Source organism: Zalophus californianus, chromosome 14 (assembly GCF_009762305.2).
Source record: "Zalophus californianus isolate mZalCal1 chromosome 14, mZalCal1.pri.v2, whole genome shotgun sequence".
Classification (NCBI taxonomy): domain Eukaryota; kingdom Metazoa; phylum Chordata; class Mammalia; order Carnivora; family Otariidae; genus Zalophus; species Zalophus californianus.
In genome coordinates this window covers 66,118,235-66,145,406 of record NC_045608.1, presented here as the reverse complement: position 1 = coordinate 66,145,406, position 27,172 = coordinate 66,118,235, and the positions used below count along the sequence as shown (strand labels likewise).

Sequence of the window (27,172 nt, the reverse complement as noted above, 5' to 3'; positions counted from 1 at the left end):
TTTATTTGGAGGATAAGTTTTAATTTTCCTAGAATATAGGTTTCTGAAGGACAAGGATCATGTCTTCAATTGTGTTTGTCACAGTGCCTTACACAGGGGAGACACAAAATAAATAATTTTTACAGAAATCTGTAACCGTGAAAAGCCATTTAATATCTGTGACTCATCTTCTCAGCTGTTAAAATGATTAAAACAATATCTGGTCTAACATATTTCACCAGATTGCTGAGAGGCTCAAGTGGGCTAGTAGATATGAAAGAGCTTGGATCATGTAATATGCTGTAGAGAATTACTAACAGTAATGAGCACTGAGGATCAAGCAGCCATTGGGTATTTATAACAGGAGGATGGTGCATGTGCCCCTTCGGATCACGACATTTGTATCTTTGGGGTAAATATCCAGTAGTGAATTGTATAAGACTGGTGAATCACAGACCTGTACCCCTGAAATAAATACTACATTATATGTTAAAAAAAACAAACAAACAGGAGGACGGAACTATCAATGGTTAGAGGTTAATGAGAATCAAACGTCATTGTCTGAGCCCTTGGGTCGCTGGCACCAGGACCCAAGTCTTCCCTTCACTCACTTCTGCAGTGATGTTTGCCGAGGACGTCTGCTATGACTGGCCCTGTGTCAGGCTCTGGATGTGCAGAAATAAAACCGTTTCTGCCCACACCTTACTCAGTCTGGTGAGGGACCAGGTAAAGGTGGCAAGTGATATAACAGAGATATTTATAAAGTGCCAAAAGAGCACTGAGGGGAGACACCTGACATGAGAAGAGAGATACTAGGAGGCCTTCCTGGAAGAGGTGACCACTGAAACAAGTTCTGAGGGACAAATAGGAGGCAGTCAGTGGAAGAAACGAGCTATTTCAAAGGAGGGAACAGTCTGTGTAAAGGACTGTTTTTTTGAAATCCCATGGCTTTAAGTAGGAGTCAAAGAGCAAGTCTTCTTAAGGAAAGTTTTACCCGTTTTATGCAGAGGAGGAGGCCTGTTGACTCGAGTGCCTGAGAGTTACATGAGGACCACATTAGTGAAGGCCTCCAGCGGCCTCAAGCACAGCTCTAAGTATGCGCTCTCTTCTCTCCAAGACACTGTCTAGATCACGTGGTCCAGCAGTTCTGAAACTCCAGCATGAATCAGAATCTCTTGGAGAGCTCGCTCAAAGACATACTGCTCATGGATGGGCTCACCTTTGAGCTTCCTATTTAGTGGGGGGAGGGGGGTTGGGGGGGGAGAATTTGCATTTCTGACAAGTTCCCAGGTGATGCTGCTCTGGGGACCACTGGGAGAACCACTGCTGTAACCCAACCTTTTTTTCTCGCAGCTGAGACCTGGAGGGGAAGTGTGTCAGCCCAGGTCACACAGCTGATTAAGGCGAACCAGTCCAACAACAGGAACTCTTTCCCCCTCCAGCGGAGCCCCTCCCTTCTTGGATCTTGGAAAACCTTTCCTCCCTTCCAACCTCTCTTCCTCCCTGCCATCCTCCCTCCCCCCGCAGGAACTTCCCCTCACAGCGCTCGCTCCCTTTCAGGCCCCTGTAAGGCAGAGAGATCGCGTGTTCCAATTTACACTACAATCCAACTTTTCAAGACCGCAACGTGTTAACCGCAGGTTCAATCGCAGATTTTCCGGCAGGCACCGCGGCGGCTCCCGACCCAGCAGTGGGATCCGCCCATCTCGGTCCAGGGAGCCTGGCTCTGCGGACCGTGGCCCCCGGGCGGGGGGGGAAGCGCAGCCCCGCGGGCGACAGTCCGGTCCCCCAGGCCGCCGGTCCCCACAGCGACTGGCCTCCCGAACACGGCGCCCTCGAGTCCCCGGCCGCTGAAGGGAACTTCCCAAGGGGCTGGGGTGGTGATGAGCACCGGCCGCCGGCAGCCCGCCAGTCCCGCCCCCTCGGGGTTCTCAAGCTCAGGGTCCTCCACTCCCCCCCACCACCCCGCAGTACAGCCTGCTTCCCAAGACGGGTGCCTTCTGCTGGCTGAGTTCTCGGAGTCCTGGAGCCTGGAACGCGGCTCGGTGTCGGGCTCTCTTCAGCCCACCGCGGGCTTACTAAGGGCAACAAACAGTGTTGGGTGCATCACCAGCAAAGGACGCAGCCCTGCGGGCGCCCGTTCTCTTCCATTTCTTTAGAAAGCGTGTATCATGGGTCTGCCATTCACCTTGACCTTTGCTAGACATCGTGTGGCAATCAAACACGGGAGGCGCACACTTTCTGCCTTCCAGGAACTTATATTATTTTTTTTAAAGATTTTATTTATTTATTTCACAGAGAGAGAGAGATAGCGAGAGCAGGAACACAAGCAGGGGGAGTGGGAGAGGGAGAAGCAGGCTTCCCGCAGAGCAGGGAGCCAGATGCGGGGCTCTATCCCAGGACCCTGGGACCATGACCTGAGCCGAAGGCAGATGCCCAAAGACTTGAGCCACCCAGGTGCCCCTGCCCTCCAGGAACTTAAAGGTAAGGCTGGGGAGACCAGCACTGAGCACAGCAGGCCGCGTTCACAAACCACTCTACTCCCCGGGTTTGGAGGCACCTCCAGAACTGATACGAGCTGGACCCATGTTGCCGTCTGCAGCGTGGGTGTCAAGAAAGGTCCCTTGCGTGGTCCACAGAGGCTTCAGGGAGGAAGCGGGGCTGGAAGTGGACTTTGGAGGGGTAGACGGAAGGAGAGGGGACTTTCCAGGTTGGGAGTGACCTGGGGGGGGGGCAGTGAGATGAGGAATGGCCGGGCCTGCGGGGGGTGGGGCTGGGGGAGCTCCTCTAGGTGGTGTGTTGGCAGGTGGAACTTGTTCTCCAGCCTCCAGTCTTTATGCAGACCTTTATATTTTGGGTGACCAGCCACCTGGTAAGGCCACAGCATGTGCTGCATCCGACTTAGGACAAAGCAGAGTAACACAATTCTGTGGACTCTGGTTTTCTGCTTCTCTCGGAGCCATTGGGAAAATGGCACATGCCCTGGGCAGGGGCAGGTGCTCCGAACCCGGAAACAGGGAGCCGTCTGGAGTTTTATGGACAGCCATATAACAGGAGCGTGACATTTATCTTCCAGGGTGATCTTTTTTTATTAAGAGGGCCTGTTTAGATATGGTTAATAGCTTATTCAAACCAGTTGGGCAGGCCTGAAGGCAATGCCAGTTTTGGTGGGTTCTTGGTTAATAATATGAGCAGCGCAGGAAGAGAAGGATGGAATGAGGTGAGCAGAGCTGAAGAAAGGATTCCCGGTGGAGGACTGATGTTTATGGGAGGCTCTGAAAAAAACTTACATATGCTAATGTTTTTTGGTCCTAACACACCTTTTCTCCCTGAAAAGAGAACGAGATCTGTACTACCATAGCTCCAAAGAAAACAAAGTATCAAGTCATTTTTAGATTTAACAGGTAGCAAGTATTGGCGCGCCTGGGTGGCTCAGTCAGTTAAGCGTCTGACTCTTGATTTCAGCTCAGGTCATGCATGATCTCAAAGTGGTGGGATCGAGCCCCAGGACAGGCTCCGCGCTCAGTGGGGAGTCTCCTTGAAGATTCTCTCTCCCCCCTCCCTCTTGCCCTCTCCCCATTCAAGAGCACACACACGTGTGCACACACACTCTCTCTCTCAGATAAATTAAAAAAAAAGTTGCAAGTATTCATGAGACCCTACTGCTGGGGGTGGGGTGGAGGGGGGCATCTTCCCACATCTGGTGTGAAGTTGATGGTCTTCATCTGGTTCGTGGAGGAGGCTGTGGGTGTGAGATAGAGAAGAAATACCAGGGGGACTGCTGAATGCTCAGGTTCTCTCTCCCAAGCCTCCCCCAGAGATGCTGTTTTAGTTGGTCTCTTTCTAGTCTTCACCTTGGAGTTTCTTTGGGTTTACCAAATCCTTCCTTTAAAATGGGAACACAGAGGCGCCCGGGTGGCTCAGTCGTTAAGCGTCTGCCTTCGGCTCGGGTCATGGTCCCAGGGTCCTGGGATCAAGCCCCGCATCAGGCTCCCTGCTCGGTGGGAAGCCTGCTTCTCCCTCTCCCACTCCCCCTGCTTGTGTTCCCTCTCTCGCTGTGTCTCGCTCTGTCAAATGAATAAAATCTTAAAAAAAAAAAAAAAAAGGAACACGTGAACACAGGTGAGTGGAAGGATGGCAGGGAGGCTGGGAAGTATTCTGAGGTTTGAGGCATGTTGGGGGCAGGAGGGCTTTGGGGGAAACTTTGGGTGTGGCAGAGGACCTTGAGAAGCACTGGATATTGGGACAGGGCACCTACGGGGAGCTGGGAGGGCATTCAACACAAACTCTGCCTGATACGCCCTGATACGCTTACCAAAAAGGGCGAAATGCCATCTCTGAGGAAGATGCTCTTTGAGACCTCGTAAGGGTGTCCCAGCTTCCCGTTGCTGTCTAGCAAACTACTCCGAACTTAGTGGCCTATGTCAACAACCATTTTATTGTGTCTAATGATTCTGTGGGTCAGGAATGAGGGAGGGGCTTTGCTAGGTGATTCTTCTGTTCCGAACAGAGTCGATGAGGATCTCTTGATGGTACTCTGCTAACATTTTAAGAGGCAGAAGAAGAAGAAGAAAAAGCCAATAAATATTTGTTGAGCACCTGCTTCTCATGGTGGCTGAGAGCAAGATTCTGGCCTGGGAATGGTGCTGTCACTTCTACCTACATGGCCTTGGGAGAACCCCTTAGCCTCTCCGGGCCAGTGGTCACACTGGTAGAATGGGAAAACCTCCCCATGGGGCCGTTATGGGCTTCAAAGGGGATCCGAGGTATGAGTCTCCATTAAATCTATGCTGATGCGGCTGTTGATGCTTCCACTTCTCTGGGAACGGTGCGGTATCTTGCTCCATGGGTGGGCACAGGGATGTAGCAGACATAGCCTGTCCTCTCAAGATGCTTAGTGAGACAAACCCCACACCATAGATGGATAATGCAACCATGCCCCGTAGCTGTGAACATGCTGACTTAATTCAGGAGCTTAGCCAAGGGGAGACCCTGCAGTCCTGGAGGACTTGCTGGAAGATGAGCATGCTTCTAGTAAATGAGAAGGAGGAGGCCATTCCAGCCTGCAGAGGCACCAAGGCCGATGGGGGGAGAGCTGAGGGGAGGTATAGGAGACATCAAGCGAGGTTCTTGTGAGGCCATAGGGTTAGCTGAGCCTGGAAGGTGAGGGGGATAGGCTGGTAATTCTGAAATTCCATACTAAGCCCTTCATCCCTGTTGGCCTGTTGTTTTTCATAGTTTTCTTCTGAAATATTCTAAACAGGAGCAGGTTGGAGTCCAAACTGGCAACTGCAAGGAAGACATTTCATGGGAATCTCATGTTTCATCTTAGAAATGCATGTGATTCTGTGTTCTGCATAACAATGTCTATATTTTTAATATAAAAATCATCTTTTCCCTTACTTACCATTGAGTAAAAGGGAAGGACCTGGTATGTTCTCCGCCAGCCTCCCATCCCCTAGACACATCGCCTCGCACTGCTGTAGGGCTTTGGACCTTGGTGTGGGATGGGGCCATGCGGGGCTCAAGAGGGTGCAGGAGAAGGCCCGGGAGCTGTGAGGAGGGCTCCCTGGAAGTGGTGAGCACGACACCTCAACATCTACAGATGCAAGTTCAAATCCAGATGCTGTCACTTACTGCCTGTGTGACCTGGTGAAAGTGTGGCCTTTCTCAACCTCAGGGCCAGTGGTATGAGGGGGAGGCAGCGGGCGTGTTGAGGGAAGGAAGGGGTGGCTGGGTCTCCTCTTCCAGACTCTACCACCGATTCCCCAGGACTTCCAACACTCATGTGGTCCAAGGTCCGGTTTCCGCGTCTGTAGATTGGGAAAACTTCCTCATGGGGCTATTGGAGGGTTCAGATGAGATCACATATGCACACGCAGTAACACTGAAGTCACTTAAATGGTCCCAATGTCTCCCACATTTAAAATAGCCTCCCTCCCATCTCCCACCCAGCTCTGGTTGCTGTCCTCTTTTTAAAACTGTACAGATTAGCAAAGTTTTCCTGACTTTGTCTCCACTTCCTACTTCCTGTTCTCTCCTGAATCCAGACTCCCCAGCTTCTGTTCCCACCATGCCAGGCTCTGCCTCCCGAGGTCGTCAGGGACCTCCTAAGTGTGGGCTCTCATGGGCAATGTCTCAGCAGAGCAGCCACCACTACCAGTCCCTTCTTTTTGAAATCTGTCCTTCCTCTGGAGTCTGTGGCCCCCCCCGCCCCCCCAGGTTTTCCTCCTGCCTGTCTGGCTACTCCTTCTCAGCCTTTCTCATGCCCTTCTTCTGTTGCAGCTGAACAGTGGACTTTCTCTGGGGTCCTCTGTTCATCTTCTCACTCCCTAGGCTGTCCTGGGTCATTTTATTAACTCATGGTTTGAATTATCATCGGTAGCCCAAGGCACTTTGCTAAGCCCCAGAGCAGTGTGGTCAGCGGCCTCCCGGGAGCCTCTACTTGGATTCCTCTGCTCCAAAGCCTTCAACCTCGCTTCTTTTCTGTTTCACTTCTCAGTGACTGTCACCACCACTCAGGTGCCCAAGACGGCCATCCTTGACTATGCCCTACATCTTATTCCCCACGTGAAGTGAACCACTAAGTCCTAATTCTATCTCCCAAAGTGCTTTAGAGTCTCTTCCTTGTCTCCTTTCCAGTGCCATTCTGTCCATCATCTCTTACCTGGATCAGTCCAGAAAATATTGTAAAAGGCCATGGTTAAGAACGTTCTGCTCAAATGTTCAGAATTGGTTGAACTGTTGGGACTTTGAGGTGAAAGAGGTAATTGTACTTTCTATACTAGCTTAAGCAGAAAAGGTGAGCAAGCCCAGAGAATCAAAAGGTGAGGAAGACACACAGGAATTGGAATTTATGGTCACTTCAGGGACCAGACCCAGACACTTTAGCCTTCTAGAACACACACACACACACACACACACACACACACACACACACACTCCTTCCCGCCCCCCCCCCCCCCCCGTTGCCTCATTCTCTCCAGCTTCAGATGGTCTCTCTCCACACAGAAGGGAACATGGCCACTGACAGCCTCGTACTCACATTCTAGCCTTGGACTCACAGTTTCCTGAGTTACCAAGAAAGAAAAGAGTTCTTTTCTACCAGCTCCAGCCAGAAGAATTGAAATTGGCAGCTGTTGTCATAGGACCTTCCTGAATCAATCACTGTGGTAAAGACAATGTTTGTTCTAACCTGGCTCCGGGGCCTCCCTGTGCAGTCAGGGGTTCAAGGTCTGTGACCGGAAATGTCAGGGGTGGGAGGTGGGTGTAGACTGAACAAAGACAACGGTTACTTTGCTGCCCAGCTCACACACCCTCTTCTTTCCATATACACAATTTCAAAAATGTTCCTGCTTAAGATAAGACCACATTGCTCATACCTCCATCCCCCCCGGGAGACAACCGGAAGTCTATGGAATACCCCTCCCCCTCAGGGCTGGATGTGCTCTGCACGACCTCGCAAAAAGATAAATGTGCCACCCACAACTCACCTGCTATATAATTTTTTGGGGGGGAGGGTCGGAATAACAATAAAGGCTTCCATTTAAAGAAGGGAAAAGGGAACAGGAGATGCCGGACACCGGCCCAGAGGATGCATGTCCTGCTGGTCAGGAACAGTGAACAAGCAGGCAGACATGTATGCTGAGTCACTACCCCAGGTGATCCAATGGCTGAATCCTTGGTTGGCCACTGTGGCTTCCCTGGGATCTGCTTGCTGGAGCCTCCATCCGGGGCTCACCTGGGCCACGCCTGAGGGGCACTGGGCAAGACTTGGCCACTGGGGCTGGGCCCTGCCATGGGCTTTGGGGCCTGGGTGTGCCTTGGGGTTGATATAATCATAAGCTCCTGCGTGTCCAGCCTAGAGTGTCTCTGTCAGTAAAACTTAACAAAACTCACAGATTCCATCTGGGGGAGCTTTGTTGGCAGTTAAATCATGATGTTTGAATCTGGACCCCAGCCTTGCAGGTCTGCCTCTTAGTTCATTCCCTTAGCCCTCAGCCTCATGGCTGAGATCCAGAGAGCAGAGCTGATTTTCTTCCTGTCAGGCCACCTGCCTAACATTTATGGGGCTGGGGCAAGAGCACAAAGAGAGGCCTTTTGTTGACCCCACCCCCCCTTTTCTTCCCACTCAGCTCTGTCCTACACAACTGGGCCTCCTGCTCACACAGGCACAACCCAGGGGGCCCATCCAAGCTCTGGTCGCCCCCACCTCCATCAGCTGTCTTGTAGCAGCACCAGGGGCCCATCTGCGAACTCCCCGAGTTCTAGATGACCAGGGGTGTGTAACCTGGAGGCACAGAGGCCCCCCAGAGGAATGACTCAGGGAAGCGGCCCTCACGGGCCCCGGCGGCAGGCTCTGGCCATTTGGGCAGAACATTCCATGATCTTGGGTGCTTAAAGCCAGGTCTAGAAGGGGATTCCAGGCTCCAGGTGGACATATCCCCTGGGTCTCATGGGCTTGGCCCATGTAGGGAAGGGCATGGCCAGAGGAAGGTCAGATGAGGGCATTTTAAAGCATGGAGGGTGAGGCGAAGGCCCTTTCTGCCCAGCTTGAAAGTCTGTACTTCTTCTGTCTCCAGGCTGCTCCCCAGTAAGTGACACTTAATCATGGCCAGGAATTGCTGAGCTTTTTTGGCAAGGAGTGATTTATAATAGAATGTGATTGAGAAGGGCCTGGGGTAAGACTCCCAGGTAGCTGCTTCCTGTCAGGACCTTAATTTTAGTACAGGGACAGAACTCAGCTGAGGAAGGGACCTCTGGGCTGGTCCCATCTAGGGCTGGGACCTCTCAGGGGGTGTGGTGAGTCAGGTTACGGGACAGGGACAAGAAACAGGCAACTGCTCCCGAAAGTGGCACATCTCTCTCCCTGCATCCTGCCTCCCAGTCTCCCTCTGATCCATCCTATTAGCAGAAGCCAACAGGCCAAGGAGAAAGTGTGAGGCCATAGCTTAATAACTTGCACAGGCAGAGAGCACAATTATTCAACCCCCAGGTGTCTGTTGCATTTGCTAAAGGTAGAAAGAGAACCCCCGCATGCCCACGCATCCTGCTTTAACTAAGCCAAAAATTGTAGCCAGAGCGCTCCGATAGCCTGGCATTTTGCTGCCATGCCTTTCCAAAAGCTTTAGTCACAGGGGACACATAGTTGGGGTCATAACATACATCAGTTAATAGTTTAACCCCGTGCAGCAAAGACTATCAGGTTCCCAGCCCGGGATAGGGCAGTGAGGGGAAGGACAAGGGGAGGGGGGATGGTCTTCCCTTAGCACCTCCCCCATCTCGACTCAGTCTATTCGATCTTCTAAGTGTGTTGTTACTCGATCATTCCGTATCAGTTTTGGCCGTTGGTTACAACAGAAACAGATTCTAACTCATTTAAGTACCAGTTTATTGGAATGGCATGGGGAGAGCTCACTACATGAAAGTAATAGTAACCTGGTCTGGGGGTGGGGGTGGGGGGCGGGAAGAAGCCGAGATGGCTTTTAGGGTTGTATGGCCTTTCTCCACACCACTGTCATCAGACGCAGCTCAACTTCCTTCTATTTCGGGATGTCTGCTCAGATTTCAAATTCCTCCAGGGGAGAACCTGATTGGCTCAGTTTGGGTCAGATGGCTATGCCTTGGGCCAATCCCTATGACCCGGGGAGTGGAGTACTACGATTGGCCAGGTCTGAGCCGCTCCACCCGGCGGTGCCTGGGAGTAGGGAGGGTATCGAGGTTGGCATCCCCAAGAGATCCGCATGAATGGGAAGGAGCAGATCTCTTAAGGGAAGGGAGGTGCTGGTACCAGAAAAAGGTAGGAAGTATGTGGGGAAGATTAAAAACAACAGATGGAAACAAAACAAAACAAAACAAAACGGCCATTAGGGCAGGCAAGCAGGGATTTCAAGATTCTGGGAAGAGGAAGTAACTGCATTCTTTTTTTTTTTTTTTTAAGATTTTATTTATTTATTTGACAGAGAGGGAGACACAGCGAGAGAGGGAACACAAACAGGGGGAGTGGGAGAGGGAGAAACAGGCTCCCGCGGAGCAGGGAGCCCAATGCGGGGCTTGATCCCAGGATCCCGGGATCATGACCGGAGCCAAAGGCAGATGCTTGACGACTGAGCCACCCAGGCGCCCCAAGTAACCGCATTCTAAATAGCATGGACACATCTGACTGGTCCTTGCCTGTTGGCTTCTCTCTTCGCTGCGATGTGCTCGGCAGGGAACGGGTTTTATCATGCGTTGTCCTTGGCTTCCTCTTGTATGTCCCCCTTCCTCCTCCTCTTTCTCTTCCTTTGCACGACAGCTCCCCGAGTTCTAGATGACCTCCTTCCTTGAACTCACCCATCAAAACTAATCTTTCTAGAATCCCTTTCCTATACGATTTGTTCTTGCTGACTATTAGGCGGGAAGAAACCCGAGAAATGACTTCCACCAGGTTTCTAATATCTGAGATCGTAATGAGTTGCAGCGGTCGCAATATAATTAATGCTCTTTCACTGAGACGTTAGGGGAGATATTTTAGGTTGCGTGGGCATCTGTGAACCTCCGAACCGCTCAGATCACGCAGGTGTTGGCCCGATCTGGTCCAGGTGTGACTGCACGGATTCTGACGCCAGGTGCACTCGCCCCTGGCATGTACCTAACTCTTGAGTCCTGGGGCGGAAGATCCCATCTTGTAGCCTGGAAGGAAATAATGCTTTACAGCAAATTACAACCAGCATTAAGCATACAATGTCTGTCTGCACGGATCTTGTGGCCAAATATACATTGGCAAATGGCAAATGTGGCAAAATATACAAATGGCATTCAGAGACTTGAACTGGTCTGGCAAGGGTACTGACCCATCAGATCCAGGACGCTGAGGAAGTGTCTGGGAGCCCTTGGGGGCCCTGTGACAGGCATTGAGGGGCAGGGCTGCAGGTGACAGGATACTTTCCATGAGGAATGTGAAGGTCAGAGGCAGGCAAGGGGGGCAGGATTGGGCACTGTAGGAGGCCCCCAGAAGAAAGAGAAGCACAAGCCTGCCTCACACAATGAGCGGAGGGGTGTAGTCCCCGAGGGGTGGGGAGCCGGGCCTGGGGAGTAACACTGTTACCCTTCTTCTTTTGGCTTTTTTGTGTCTATATAAAATCCCGTTAGATATTTCTAGGTCATCCTTAGTAGGTGGAAAGGAGTAATCCCATGGTAGCCCATGAGGATGGATAAGAGGATCTCTGTACCATCGCCTTGGCCATGAGACAGGTGGGAGTGAGATTGGAGAGGGTACTATCATGGGCTGACTCAACATAGGTAAGCTTTAGGCATTTAAAGATAATAGATTTTCTGCCGCAGGTACTTCCTTCTGCCCCTGACCACCTTCTGAGTACACTTTCCTTGCGGTTAATCTCAAGCTCCACCAAAGCATGGCTCCTTACTGAGAGCATCATTTCTTTGGACCCTGGCAGTGGTTCTAGAAAAGGTGGTGGTCAGGGGACCCAGGAGGAACTCAAACAAGGTTTCAAGGCCGAGTCCCGATGAGCCAGGGAGAAAATGTGTCGAACAAGGGCAGAGTCACACCTCCTCCAGGAAGCCATCCAGCTTCTTTTGGCTTCCTAGTTTTCTGAACTTGCAGTCCCTTTTATTGTAGGAGAGCACATAAGAGTCATCTGTAGAGCTTTTAAAGATTCTGGAGGCCAGGATGGGGTGGGACAGTTTTTTCAAAGACCCGTATAAATAACTCTGATGAATGCACTTGGTTGAGAAACATTGTGGAGGATTTATAAGAGGTGCCTGGGCATAGAACTTGCAAAATGGAGCCCTTGGAAGAAATCCAGCCCCCAAACTGGCTTTGTTTGGCTAGCATAATGTTTAAAAATATCTGAAATGTGAATGCTTTGGTGGCAGTGGGGTGGAGAGTGCAATCTTCAATTTGCCATGGTCCCCACTCTTCCCTATTGCCTCATAACCAGGTGCTTCACTGTTTCCATCGCTTGTGACTGCTGAGCACTTGCACATCTGGGGGACTGCATTCTTCAGGTGGGCGCAGTGGGGGGCAGCCCGCTCATCCCAGTGGTGCTGCCCTAGCTCCGAGCATTTCTGAGGCTCCTTTACAGGTACTGCCTTCAGGATAACTTTATACCACACACAGGAAAATCAGTCTCCTCACTCTGTAGGTGTGTTATGATTATTTTTTAAAAATGACATCCTTGAGGGGCAGAGGGTATCCCTGAAAAGGTGTAAAATTTTACCTGAAAGCGACACTCCAGAATTAGCTAACTCTGTCTCCACAATGTAATAGAGGAAAGGCTTCTTACCCATTCATTCATTCATTCATTCAGGGAATAATGAATTCTCTAGAAGTTTGAGCTCCAATAGCTCGGTGCCTTCTGAGTTGTCATGGAGACTTTGCAGACCATTAAGAGCTCTGGGATTTGGCATTGTCTAACCAAGCACTGTCCCACAGACATATAATATGAACCACGAATGCAAGTCATATATGTGATTTGAAATTTTCCCATGACCACATAAAAAAGTTTTTTAAAGGTAAAGTTAATTTAATAATATGTCTTATTTAACCCAATGGATACAAAATATACATCTCAATATTTAATCAATATACAAAATTACTGAGATATTTTACTTTTTTTTTTTTTTGGTCTTATATGTTTGAAATCCAGTATGTACTTTGGAACACACCTCAACTGGGGCTGGCTTTATTTCAAGTGCTGTGTGTGGCTGCTTGTTACCACAAATCTCCCCTCTTGTTGAGAGGCCAACATGGGGGTCTCAGAAGGTCGAAGGACCTCCTTGTTGGATTTGCCACTCCTATGACCTGCCTGTATGTTGTTCTCATTGCCCCAAGATGTGCTTGCTCTTGGGTCATCGACCCGTGTCCTAGCTGCCTTTGTGTCCTGTGGTCTGAGGGACTTAACTTGAGCCAGCTTTCCTGACACCGTGCCAACTTTCCTCTGTGCTTCCTTTCTTCCCCTTCAAGTCCTTGCATGTCACTGTGATATAATTCAAAGCTTCTGAGGGCTAGGATTCAATGGACCCAACCCAAACAGGAAACTGGCTTTCTTATTGTTTATTAGGAATCATGAGGCAGAAAATGTCAGACACTTGTGTTCAGTGCTTCATTGAGCTGGGATTGAATTGAAACTCAACTATTCCCAATGGGGCTTTCTGACGTCGAATGATTTAAAGGCTTCAACTCTTTAGATGGAGAGGACTAATGAAGGCATGAATTGACCCTAAACTTTCCTTGCTCTGATCATTATCACTGGATGCGTCACCTTTTGCTTAGAATCTTGTTAGTCAGAGGCTACAAAATCTTGTATGAAGCTGGGGTATCGTAAAGTACTCTGGGAATATTCCAGCAAGTATTCCACAAAGTCTTTCTGTGTAAAAGGTCTCGGTTTAGGTCTCTGTCCCAAACTCCTTTGTGAATCCCACAACAGACAGTCTTGTCTGCTGCCACGTAGCGCTCTCCAGTGTGGTCTGGGCACGCAGGTACTGTATACTATGCACCCCACTATGGAACACGTGTCTGTCTGTTGTCCAGTGGCCATTCCTCCTGCTTTCCCTGCAGTATGGCAGAGCTCACCTGCTACAGTAGAGGCTGACAATGCCAGATGCATGCTTTCCCAGACTCCTTTGCAGCCAGGAATGCCCATATGACCCAGTTCTGCCAAAAAGACACAAGTGAAGGTATCTGGGGAGAGCTTCTGGGGAAGATTTTCCTCCCTGATAAAAAGAGAGAGAGACATGAAAGAAAGACTCTCTTGCAACTCTGGTTGCCTCCTCCTTCCTGATGTGTTTGTGATGTTTGTAACAAGGCCCCTGTTTTGGGACCATGAAGCAACAAGCCTGAGGATGAAAATGAAGTCTTTGGAGGATGTTGAGAATGCTGAGGAGGATAGCAGGACGTTGTGTCCTTGATGACACTGTTGTGCAGCTTCACTAAACTTGGAACAGAACTTTCTACTTTAGGAATGAAACTACTATTGTTCTATTACTTGCTACCAAAAGCATGCTGACCGGTATGGATGCCTGGTATTTAATGGTATGTTCTTATCTTCTGTTTCTCAGAAGGAAGAAGTCACTGAAATACTTTTTCTTCAACCTTGTTGTCCAGCTACCTCTTACTCATCCTCATCACCACGCTACTCCCTTTACCCATTTACTTGTCAGCTACTCCCCTTACCCAGTTACTTGTCATAAAGTTCTTGTGAGGGCAGTGGCCATGACTATCTGGTTCACTATGGCAGTCCCAATTCCCATAATGTAATAAATAGTCATTCAATAAATATTTGCCAATTAATGAACCAATGGGGGCTCTCAGGGAAGTAAAATCCCTAGAATTTGGCTATTGCCTAGAGGTGAAAGAATGAAGCTAAAAATGGCACACTGTTTCTGGCTTCAGTAGTAAGCTAGAGGGAGCTACCTTTCCCCCTAACTCAGCACAGAGGGGAGAGCAGAGTAGTTGAAGAAGATGAGTTTTGCCCTGGATGTGTTGAAATTGATATTTTTGGAACCCTCCCCATAGACAGTTGAACAAAGGGTCTGGATTAAAGCTCTGGAAAGATGGGATTGGACAAGAAGAGGTACAGCATGAGAGGAGAAGTAGCTCTTCAGTGCTCCCATCCCTCTGTGGCACCACCATCCACCTTGTTACCCAAGTGAGAATTCAGGACGTCGTCCTTGACATGCCCCTCTCCCTCACTTCCACAAGGATCCATCACCAAGCCTGAGGATTCCACCTCTTGTCTCTCACACACATCAACTTCTTTCCATCTCCCTGCCCTCACTGGAGTCTGAGCCAACTACCTCTCTCCTGTGTTACCGCAATGGTCTACTTGATTTCCCAAATCCACTCCAAACCTTTCCACTCACCGTGCTCCAGCCACGTCCGTCTTATCTCACTTCTTGAAAGCACCAATCTCCTGTCTCAAGGCCTTTATGCACGAGCTTTCATCTGCCGAGAACACCACTCCCTCCATCCTCCACCTTCCTCCACCTGCCCGTCTCTGGCCTCCTCTTCAGGTATTGCCCTAAACCTCACACCCTCAGGAAGGCCTTCCCTGACTACCTCCCACCCCACCCACCTTTGTAGCCTCAGAAATTTAACTTCATTGGAAACACCATGGGGTGATTTGGGTCTTGGTGACATGTAAAAGAACAAAAACAAAAACAAAAACCTTTACAAAAACCTATTATCAAAATGGAATTATTAATTAAAATGAGGAATCTAACTATCGAGGGTCAGAAGTTCACAAGTACGGACAAATGCATTGTTTCCTTTAGAAGGCAAATCTACACAGGAAGTCAAATGGCTTGTGAGTACAGGCTCAGACAAGGGGCATTAGCTTCTTGATGTAAATGATTACATTTGCTAAACTGTGATTCCTCCCAGTGTGCCCATTTCCACCACAGGGGTCTCCCTTGACACCTGTTCCTGGGCCATGACTCCCAGAGTTGAAGACCCCCTCCCTGCCTTTGTCTGCCTCTAACTCCTAAGCTTCAGTGGTTGACCTGCCCTCCCATCAGATGTAAGCTTTTGCTCGGGCTGTGTTAACGCCTACCTGGTTAACACTTAGTAAGGTAAAGGTCAGACCCAGGAGCAGTCTTTTCTTTTAGATGATTTCCCATGTGTCTGCTTTGATCTACTACGTCTTTTGTAGTTCTATTTTAAGATGAAGGCAGACTGGTGAAAGCAGACTATTGTAGGACTTAAATCCACTTCTTTCAAAGTCTATTATTTACCATCTTTGTTTAAATGCCTTCAAGATCTGTACTGGTGACTGTTAGCAAACAGCATTCTATAGCCTCGAAGCTACAAGCCTTCTAATGATTGGGGGTGGGGGCTGTTAGTGCAGGTTCAAGAAGCAGATTTTACTCTTAAAGATGAAAGCCTTTTAGAAGGAGGTTGTTGGAGTAAAGGGAAGGCTGAAAACTTTCATATGCATAAAACGCCGTGCTGTACTTAACCACCTCAAAAATATTCCTGCAAGGTTGTCTCTAAGAAGCCACCTTGGAAAATCCTGACCTCCTGTCAAACTTAAACTCCTATCTCAACATATTCCATGCTAATCAGGTACCACGGGTAACTTTATATAACACTTGTAATATTTAGCTGAAAAGCCTTAAAACCTTCTCTCTGTTTTCTACCTCAGACCAAAGGGGGCATTTAATGACCAGATCACTCTCATAAATTTATTGTCTTGAAACGAGAGGTAGGAGAAGGTATTTTTTTTTTTTTTGGTTTGTTTTTTGTTTCTTTGTTTTAGAGAGAGAGCATGCACATATGTGCGTGAGTTGGGGTCGGGGGAGTCAGGAAGGAGGAGAGAGAGAATCTCAAGAAGGTTCCACACGCCGGGCATAGCCCGAGGCGGGGCTCCACCTCACAACCCTGAGATCATGACCTCAGCCAAAAATCGAGAGTCAGTCGCCCAACTGACTGAGCCACCCAGGCGCCCCTTGGAGAGGTTTTGTTTTGACAGAGGGCACTCCAATGGGGCTAACCCACTGTGGCCTTCTCTTACTTCTTGTTTGGGTTGCTTTTGAACCTTGGCGTGAGTTTCCATTCTTGCCATATTTTCTTTCAAACATGCTAGCCATGGATGTAGGGAGGTGGGGAGAGAGGCGTGTGGCATGGCTTCACCCTCAGGGGTAATGTTCTGAGAAGTAGCTCCTCCCAGGATGCTGCCAGCTTAGGTGTGCCCAGCCTCAGTCCTGGGTGGGGGGTGCCAGGGCCTGTATGGCATGCATAGAAGCTGCCGGGACAGTCATCTCAAAGTGTTAAGAGTGTGCCCTGAACATCAGTGACTGCCCTAAGTAACCCATTCTCATCCCTGAGCGAGGAGAACGATGCGGAGTTGAGAGGAGACCCACGGGGATGGGTCCCTACCTCTGAGTTGAACAGGGTTTGCTCAATTACACATCTGGTGTTACCAGTATAAGAAAGGAATAAGGAGGCGCCTGGGTGGCTCAGTTGGTTAAGCAACCGCCTCCGGCTCAGGTCATGATCCTGGAGTCCCGGGATCGAGTGCCGCATCGGGCTCCCTGCTCGGCGGGGAGTCTGCTTCTCCGTCTGACCCTCTCCCCTCTCGTGCTCTCTCTCTCTCTCATTCTCTCTCTCGCAAATAAATAAATAAAATCTTTAAAAAAGAGAGAGAAAGGAATAAGGATACCAGCACATCAAAATATAAGCAATTCTAAGCAATACACACATATGCATGTGATTGTTAATATCCACGACAGCTATAAAAGGCCTATGTGACCTTTAAACAAAATTTACACAAAACTGAGCTGTGAGTATAATTTTATTCATATTCTTAATTGGAAATTGGTTATACGAACAATAGGAAAGAATACAAGTGATCCCTAAGAAAACTAACAAAATACTCACTTCATTTCAAAATAATACTTAGTAGCAAAAATAGCTTGAGAAAATTAATACCATTTAAATCAGACAATGTACAAGGCTTTAGGATGTTCCTATTTACACGTCTGTGTGAGCACACCAGGAGAAGGCACAGAGAACACTGCAGAGCTCCTCGTGAAGACAAGCCTGAAGACACGTTAGAGGCTCTGGTTCGCTCAACCACGGCCCAGTTTCTTCACTCCTGGTTATCTTTGGTTCTGCTTGCTTTTTTGTGTCCTTCCCCCGCCCCCCCCCAAATCTTATTTCACAAATTCCCTAACAAGGGAGATCTCTGGCCAACAATGAAATTTAGTTTTTCCACAGGAATGCACATGACTCTATGACAGTTGCAAATTCAGGGCTTCAAAAGGCTTTGGTTACACGGTTTTTAAATTGGAACAATGTTTGTGTTCCCTAGAAAAGAAAGAAGTGGACTTCTCCCCAGATATTTGTAGGTTTCCTTCCCCTCTTCTGTTTATTCAGGCAGCAAACTGTGTGTTTTGCACTGAGGCTGCAAACCCAAAGGGGGAAAAAAGCCTTTAGGCTTCCATGATTTCTCTTTTTGAATCCTCCAAAATACTGAATTGATATAGACTGAAGTAGAAGGTGAGTGGAACTTTCCATGGCATCCTCAGCATGTTTGGGTATAGAATGTTTATAGGACTGATAACTTTAAGATTAAAACAAACAACAAAACAAAACAAAACAAAACAAGACAAAACAAGAGAACCCTTTACCGGTATGTCTTGTCAGGTTTCTGAGTGAGGATATTGTGAGCCTGCAGAAAATAATGATTTTTTTTTTTTTAAGTAAGAAACTCAACAACTTCCAAGCACCCAGAAACAATCTGACCTTCATTTTCAGTCTTTATAAGATATAAGACATCCTCAGATGAATTGCAAATGTGGTTTTAAAGGGCCTTGGTTGTTGATGACTTGGTTCTATGCATTCCTGGCATTTACGAAATCAACTTGGGGATTAAAGTAAAAATGGCTATGCCAAATATTTTATAAAAATATAATGTTTCTTTAATATCTAGGAACTGGTGAAGCCAGGAACTTCTCTTATTTTACCTCATTGAAAAAAAACAAATCCATTCTCATAAGAAAAAGATCATAAACTTTATCTAAAACATCCTTGGCGATGTCTAAGAAAAATAACACTACAAAATAATTTTGACTGATAAAACCCCTTTCTCCCTCCTACAGCTGTGTCAGCTGGAAAGAATCAACCATCTCCTTGCAGGAGAATGCCGCACACACACAGGGCAGCATCCAGGCCCTTCTGCCCAGGAGCTGGAGAATGAGCTGTGGGCACCACGGGCTGTCCCGCATAACTTGAATTGATTTTAAACAAGTCAAACTGCTTATCGGAGAATTCTGGGTTGACTTTGATTTTGTGACCACGAATTCCATTCACTGAAGCCTTTGTTGGTTTGTAGAGCTTAATTTTTAATACTGTTAACATCATCTAGCCAACCAAACACCAAGAATATCAATAAATAACAAGCTCCGGTCTCACGTCTTCTTCCTGTTGGAGCATTTGACTTTATGAATAGATTACATGTCTAGCACCAACGCCCCACCAGGGAAGACCATCTGGACGCGTCTCTCACATGTTTGGGGATGTTCCTGGAGTCTAAAAGAAAGCCACAGAAATGAGCCTAAGAGCATACTGCCAATGGGTTAGTGTGAATGTTGTCGCTAGTGAAAAGCAGCAGTTTGCTGAGACCCTGGGAGTCACCTGGGGCAGTCAGTCAGTCCCCCCTTGAGACCTGGGCTGTGGGTGGGGCTTGCTCTCACAAAGGGCTTTCAACCATCCTTTTTTTCTTGGCTTGGAGGTAGAAGATGCGGTTTTCTTCAGGATAAGTGACTTTGCTGAGCGGCATCCTGTAGATGTTGGCATTTTTCGTGGTCAGCAAGAGGAACAGTAGTGTGGCCAAACAGAAGGGCCAGGTGCAAGCCGGCAATCCTGCCTGAAGGGGAAAACACAAACCACATGCTCCTTTGAGATCCTGTCACAGAGCACCACCCTTCACCCTATTCTCATTCAGCCCAGGGGGATGCGTCCCTGGGGCAGCGATCTGGACTCGGCTTCTGCCCACCGGGACCGAGTCCAAGGGCGCAGTCAGACTGCATTTTGCGGGAGAAACGTCACCATCCGTTCCTCTCGTGGTCAGTTGCATGTCCACCTTGCACATCTTTCCCTCCTCTCATCCAGTCAGGCTTCCTACACCGCATGTTCGGAGCTGAGCCTGGGCAGCCAGAGGTGTCACTCCGCAAGCCACCCGGGTCTCCTGACCCCTCACCACACCCACAGGGCCCTCCTTGATTGGTTCAACCTGTGGTGACCTCTCTCCCCCTGACTCCCACCCAGGCCAGTCTTGGACTTTCCTTCCTTCCGTTCCAGTTCCCAAACAGACTCTCAGCTCTTGGAGGGGAGGTCCTTCCTCTGGGCTGTTCGTGGCAACTCATGCAGTTCTGGAGAAGGTCAAGGGCAAGACAGTGCCGAAAAGGAAGCAGGCACTAAACAGGCAATGATTTTGCCTATTAAATAATTCAGCTAGGACGTGGGTCTGAGTACGTCTTACTGACGACTGACGGGGGGGTTTAAAAAATGACAAGGGGTATGAAAAACGAATGGCTCAATTAAAAACAAAACCCAAACCATTTGAGTCTGTAGGCAATTATACTTTTCTCCCTTTCTTGATTTCTCAACCACTACCTTGTTCTGGCTTTCTGTTCAAGTAGAAGTTACTCTAAAGTCAGTTGCCTGACCCTCAGAGTTAGAGTATGAACTTGATAAATATGTTATACAACCTTTCACTTTTTTAAATTATGCAATCTGTTTTTTTTTTAAATTTTTTTTAATCTGGTATTTTTTTTTTTTTTTTTAGCAAGCCCAGTGATTGTAGTTTGGACTAAAATGTACTATGTTGTTAGCAGGTATGTGGAACAGGCAGGTCCAGGAGATGGGAAAAGTCGTGGCAACCGCAGCCCTGGCTCCTGCTGAAACACCACCTGGGGGACCCCAGGAGGGTTTCCACATCACTGAAAATGGATCAATCATGCTGATGATAAAGCGAGATTAAAGCCAACTCACCACAGCCATCACGTGGGACAGGCTGACTCCAAGGTAGGCCGTGAACAGAGCTACAAAAGAAGGGGAACAACAAGACTTAGTAGGTGCACTTTTCATTATAGGGAAGACTGCTTTCTGGCGTAAATCTCCTGGAAATCCATGTTTCACCAGCTAGCTCGGCACCCTGGTTACAAGTACGAGCTTACAGTCGGCAGCTCTGGGTTCAAATCCAGACTTCACCGCTTAGAAGCTTGGTGGCCCCCATTCTAAGCCTCCACTTCCTCACCTGCTCAATAGAGGTGATAGGAATTTCTCACGGGGTTGGTGTCATCATGAAAGGAGATAATACTTGGGTTTAGCACACAGTAAGAGGTACTCAATAAAGGGAGTTTTCTGTGGTTACTATTCTGTTGCTATTATTGCTGATCCCTAAGGACAAGGCCTTCTATGGCAAATTAACTTCCCCGTTATTTTATCTGAGCATAGTTGAATTAAAATGATGGGGGCACCTGGGTGGCTCAGTCTGTTAAGCGTCTGACACTTGATTTCAGCTCAGGTCATGACTGCAGGGTTGTGCAATCGAGCCCCACTTTGGGCTCCACGCTCAGTGTGGAGTCTGCTTGAGATTCTCTCTCCCTCTCCCTTTGCCCCTCCCCCACTTGCTCTCTATCTCTTTCTAAAATAAGTAAAATCTTAAAAAAATGAAATGTATGAATGTTTCTTGAGATAGCATGGTTTCTGTGCAATCACAATATATGCATCTAGGAGTCTCATATTAACGGTTAGAATTCACAGTTACAAAAAAATCATGGTATAAAAAAATAAAAAGCAGAAACTGACCACAAACTTGGGATTTCTTCCTATAAGAACATTGTTCCAAATACCATTAAGATTGGCATATTGGCCAATGAATTCATATGCTGTGTTTTTATTTACTCGAGTGAGCACAGATCTTAAAGTAGGTAATTGGAGTCTATGTGTGACCTTCAACGTAAAACAACACACACAAAGATCTCAAGTAGTTGGGCGTCTGGGTGGCTCAGTTGGTTAGGCGACTGCCTTCGGCTCAGGTCATGATCCTGGAGTCCCGGGATCGAGTCCCACATCAGGCTCCTTGCTCAGCAGGGAGTCTGCTTCTCCCTCTGACCCTCCCCCCTGTCATGTGCTCTCTCTCTCTTTCTCTCAAATAAATAAATAAAATCTTTTTTAAAAAAAAGATCTCAAGTAGCTAATCATCAGTTGAAGAGGGGGCACAGGGAGGTTCAGGGAAGCTCAGGTTTCACAAAGGCATGCTGCAGAATGGCCGTGCATTGGCCACACAGCTCCCCGGGCCATGGCGGGCTCTGTTAGACATGCCCACCACCTAGACCTCCAGGGCAGGGAGAAGTGACATGAGCCCCCGGGGGGGGGGTGGGAAGTGGGGGGAGGGACTCTGATCCTATTTACTTTACCATCCTTTCATTAATCTTTGGTCTTTTTATCCTGGTATTTTTGTTCAACAGTATACCTCATTTTTTCCACATCTGAATTGTCTCATGCTAGGGGGAAAGGCTTGTCTTGGAAACAGCCTGGGCTTCAAACCCCAGCTCTGCCATTTTATTGTATAACAAATCACGGATCTTGGGAATCTAGTATTATCGTCTGTAAAAGGGCAACTTGACAATGCGCTTTACAGGGAGGAGATGAATCTCAAATGCAGTGTTTCCACAAACAGCCGCTGTCACCCCATCCGTGCTCCCGGGGGTGGGAGCTGGGGGAGGACCACGATGCTGCTCTGAGCAGAAGCGGGCAGCGGCTTGGTTTGGAAGAGCTTCTTTGTTTGGTTTTGATAATTTCATTCTTTTTTTTCCCCATTTCATCCTTCCTTCTTTCCTTCCTTCCTTCCTTCTTCCTTCCTTCTTCCTTCCTTCCTTCCCTCCCTCACTCATTCAACAAATATTCACTGCCTTCGGGTAAGCACCATAACACTCTGCCCTGCTCTCTTGGGTACTGGCTCTTCTCCGAGACCTCCCCTGAGCACGTGAGTCCTTACTGCCATTCCTCTCCTTTTCACACGGGTTGCACCTAGAAGGCAGAGTTACTGCCCCAGTCTCTTCCTGCTATGCTCTTTCCAAGTGGTCTCCAATGACAAGTTGCTTTTCTTTCCACAGTAAAAGCATCAGACTGTCTAACAGCAGCTGCCATCAGTTAAGACTTGCTGAGTGGGACCAGGAGAGCCTCCCATTAGAGGTGAAACCCTTCTTTTGATTTCAGCTCAGGTCCATGATCGCAGGGTCCTGAGATTGAGCCCCGCCTTGGGCTTGCACTGGGCGTGGAGCCTGCTTAAGATTCTCTCTCTCCCTCTGCCCCTCCCCATCTCTAAATAATAATAATAAAAAAGAGACAAAATGTGTCTCCAGTTTGCGGTGACAAAATAACAAAATTGAGGAATTCCCTGGTGGGCAGTTTCCGGTTTCGAGGCAGGGCAGGCGGCCCTACCAGTCTCTATCAGAGCTTCCCCGCTCTTCTGATAATGCCATCGGAACCAGGGAAAGAGCAACTCTGTAATAAATGTCTGTTATTTATTTACCCTGGCTGCCAGAGTTGCTCTCTCGTTTGGCAGGGTCAGGGTGATGTGGGCAAGCTGGAACTTGCTGTGACATTTTCCATGTGAGACTTGCTTTACAAGAGGGGCTGGAGGTCTGCCTCAACACTTTCCGTCCAAAGACCGAGAGGGGCAGGACCCAATGTGGATCAAACAGCCACGCTCGCACATTGTCCGTGGCAGGGGATATCCGTATGGCCTCCGTGGGGGGTGAATGTGGCATCTACTGAAATTCAAATGGGCAGAGCTAGGATTTTGGCCCCAGAGTCTGGGCTCTCCACTAACTCTGTATACTGCCCTAACTGTTATGCTACACCGGTGGAGAAGGTCTGACTTGTGCACGGGGAGGTAGGCGTGATAGGCGGGATAAGGCCCCCAAAGATGTTCCCGTTCAAATCCCTAGAACCTGTGAATATGTTAGTGTACAGGGCAGAAGGGGCTTCGCAGCTGTGATTAAGTTAACGACCTTGACATGGGGAGACTAGCTGAGTTATCTAAGTGGACCCAGTGTAACCACAGAGTCCTTTAAGATGGAGGCAAAAAGGTTGCATCAAGAGAGTAGGATGGAATGTTTTTACTCTCTGCTTTATACTCTTCTGCATTGATTGAATTTTTGTTTGTTTTGTCTTGTGCAATAAGCCTGTACTACACCTATAGTGAAGAAAATCATGAAGATATTCCTGCTTTGAGGAAACCCATCTGCAAACATCTTTGGCTTCATCCCTTTCCACACTCTGTCAAGGTCTCATCAGCAACTCTTGTGTCCAACACAGTGTCTGCTTGATCTTGAAGGATGTGCTCAGGCTGTCCCCGTGCTGGCCCAGACCCCCCCGCCCCCCACCAACCAGGCTTCCTCCTCTCGATTTTTAGGACATACAGAGAAGCCACCTTCTCTAAGAGGTGCTTCTTCATGATTCTGAACTGTGATGCTCCCCCAGAGACTCTGGTACTGTAGACATATCCTTGTTCCCCTCCCAATATCCATATGCTCTCTGTGGGCTTCTCTCACCCACCTGGCTTCTGCCCTGGACCGTAACACTCTCCATGCAGAGCAACTTCTGGGATCTACGCTGCTGAGCCCCTAGCTCTTCCTAATACTGTCTGGGCTGTTTCATGAGCATTTAATATATATTTGTTGTTCCTGCCAACCCAGGCACATAAAGGTATGCACCTCGCATAGAGATTTGAAACCTCAAACAATCTCACAATAAAGCTTCTAACCTGGCCTACCTCAGGTGGCACGTAATCTGTCTTCTCCCTTGCCCTAAGCTTGTGAACAAATGTGGGAAAATGAGCAAAGAGTTTTGACGGGCTTAGTTGGTGGAACAGTTGTGTACTACAAAGAAGTGGGCAAAACGACACGGACATGGTACCACCACAGCAACCTGAGATGTGTTAACCTTGCTACAGCTTCAGAAGATCGAAATTGAATGAGGCCTTAGAAATCCTCAGTCCCGCCCCATGCCCAGTGCAGGAATCCATTCTAAATCCTGCCTGACATATGGTCTACTCTTTTACTTTTTTTTAATTTAAATTGGGGTGTAATTGACATACAATATTATATTAGTTTCAGGTGTAGAGCATAGTGATTCTACCTTTGTATACATTGTGAAATGCTCAGCTCGGTGAAGTCTCGTCACCATCTGCCACACACACGAAATTAATACAATATTATTGACTCTATTCCTCATGCGGTATATGACACCCCCATGGCTTATTTATTTTATGACTGGAAATTTATACTTCCTTTTACGCATTCGCACCCCCTCCCCCTGCACCCCTCTGGCAACCACCAATCTGTTCTCTGTACTTACTGAGTCTGGGTTTTGCTTTGTTTTGTTTGTTTTTTTTAGATTTCACATGTAAGTGAAATCATATGGTATTTGTCTTTCTCTGTTTGACTTATTTCCCTTAACATAATACCCTCAAGGTCCACCCGTGTTGGTGCAAGTTGCAAGATTTCATTCTTTTTTATGGTTGAGTAGTATTCCATTGTGTATGTATATATGTGATCTGATATTTTAATAGTGGCTTAGGTAACTTGGATTGATTCACCTGGTGATAAACTGACTCTAGACAAATATTTCTATTGGTTAGGAATGATTTCTGCACCTTCCACCATCCTCTCCCCCCCCCCCCGCCCCCGCCCCCGCATATCCCCCAGGGAGGGTCATTCCCTGCCCTCTAACAGATTATCTTAAATACTTTTACTTTGTATTGGATTAGGGATGCCAGAGGCTCTGGGTGAATAAACCTCCCCTTTACAAGGGCCTGAGAAATCCATTAGCTTTTCAAATCTAAATCACTTGAGCTCTGTTTTTACCTCAAGGCCTGAATGCTGCCACAGGGAAGCTAGGGGGTAGTGTAGTGAGTGTAATTCCAGAGGTTGTTAGCAAATGTGGATTCCAGGCTTGGATTTACCCTGACTGGATGCCTTTCAGCACATCATTTTACCTCTCTGGCCTCAGAACCCCAATAGTAAAATGAGGGGGCTGGGGTGGAGAGCTCCAGAACCTCTCCTAGCTCTGACAGGCCAAGGCTGGCTAGAATACTGGGGTCAGAAGCCGTGAACACAGCGGAAGATGTGACCCCCAGAGCACCAGCAGCAGCACCATCTGGCCCTCTTTAAATGCCAACTCCTCCCCTACCTCGAACGAGGAATCAGACACGGGGTGCTGAGGGGGGCAGTCATCCATCTGTGCTTTAACAAGCCTTCCAGGTGATTCTGACGCTCCCTGAAGTGGGAGAACAGCTAGATTCTTGTGATTCTTAAAGGGCTACATGTAGTCCTACCTGACTCAGCAGGAGGAATGGTTCTGTATCTAGCTCATTTCGTCTTAGTTTCTTGGGTCAAACGATGAGTCTGAAGAAATAGGATGAGTCAAGTTTCTACCTCCCCTCCCCCCCCCATATACAGATGGCAAAATGGTTAACCCGACTCAACAGGCTCTCCTGTCCTCACGACAGCCAATGAGGAGGGCACAGCGGAGCTTAACCCTCCTGGGGAGGGGACGCCACTTGTCCTGCTCACACACGCAGACAGCCGGGGGCCCACACTGGAACCGTGGCCCCAGGGCCTCACACAGTCCCTTTGTACTGTGTGGACTGATCCTATAGTTATGAGCAACCCTCCCGCCAGTGCATGGAATACTCACCACAGGCAAGAGCCAGGATGTGCGTTTGCCAGGTGAGAGCCATGAACATTCCTCCAATTGCAATGCAGGCCAGAGAACTGTTGAAACCCCAGAGTCCAAGGTAGATGTCCTCAAATGGTGCCGAAACACTGAGTCCTATTAGATGAGACAGGTGAAGTCAGGGCTGGGCACCAAAGGCAGGACGCTCTGGAAGGAGGCCAGGGGTGGGGGAAGCTAGTCCCATTGGTCCCTTGGAAGCAGAGCCCTCAAGAAAGTCTGGCGTTTGGAAGATGCCTGAGGGGAGGCACGCCGGGCAGGAGCTGCTCAATATTTGCTCACCTGCCGCTATCCCCAGCAGCGATCCGATGGCAGCATGCAGGCACATGAGTGGGGAGGAGAGCAGAAGGGCGACCAGGAAAATGCCCCCTGTCCACGGGTTATCACAGCCATAGATCTGGCCCACACCCACGGGCAGCGATTTCAGTAACTGCAAAGCAATTTAGAAAATGAGCTCATTAACACGACTGAGCAGAAAGCCGCGGGACCCCCACAAGCACGTACAGTGTAGAGTTAGCGTTTCTCGTCTTCCGAGGTCAGTGTTACTTATTTTTGTAAAAGTCTCTTTCTCTTGACAGAGAAATCTCGTTCTTCTGCTTTATCCCGAGAGATAGACCCACCCTCCCCTGGCGAATGCTGAGCCTGCCTTCTCAGAATTCCCCTTTGCTCGTGGGCTCTGCTGAGCGCACGGCCACTTGGCTTTGGTGGCTGATAGGCTCCCGGGTGGTCTCACTACCCCCCACCCCCCGCGGCGAAGACCTGCCGCGTCTCCCAGTGAGGACGGCAGGGACCCCCAGCTGAGATTTCTGCTGCTCTTAACTGTCCATCGGTACTCAGGCTAACACGTCAGTGCACACCAAAGGTCAAGAGAAGTATTATTACTTTCGTGCAATTGGGTTGTTAAGGCCAGAGACCCAGAGCTGGGTTATCTTATCCACAATTCAG

At 48.5% G+C, this 27,172-nt stretch overlaps 1 protein-coding gene and 1 long non-coding RNA gene across 9 annotated transcripts in view; one reads left to right on the top strand and one right to left on the bottom strand.

Annotated features, from left to right (window-relative positions):
• The first annotated feature begins 9,656 nt into the window (after positions 1-9,656).
• LOC113913308 lies at positions 9,657-24,280 on the top strand. Of its 2 annotated transcripts, none has more exons than XR_003517147.2 (4): positions 9,657-9,778; positions 20,317-20,506; positions 22,603-22,681; positions 23,676-24,280. It is a non-coding gene; the product is annotated as an uncharacterized LOC113913308 (long non-coding RNA). The 2 variants fall into 2 exon arrangements; XR_003517148.2 differs by having other exon boundaries at positions 9,689-9,778; positions 20,314-20,506.
• LOC113913305 (urea transporter 1) overlaps positions 17,264-27,172 on the bottom strand; it is a 45,685-nt gene continuing 35,776 nt past the window's right edge. For all 7 annotated transcript variants that reach the window (XM_027577571.2, XM_027577568.2, XM_027577569.2 and 4 more), the window contains 4 exons: positions 26,510-26,657; positions 26,192-26,326; positions 20,474-20,523; positions 17,264-19,346 (listed from right to left, as the gene is read on the bottom strand). In XM_027577571.2, the coding sequence (XP_027433372.1) occupies positions 19,170-19,346; positions 20,474-20,523; positions 26,192-26,326; positions 26,510-26,657 (510 nt within the window). In that variant the 3' untranslated portion in view covers positions 17,264-19,169. The remainder of the gene's footprint in view (positions 19,347-20,473; positions 20,524-26,191; positions 26,327-26,509; positions 26,658-27,172) is intronic.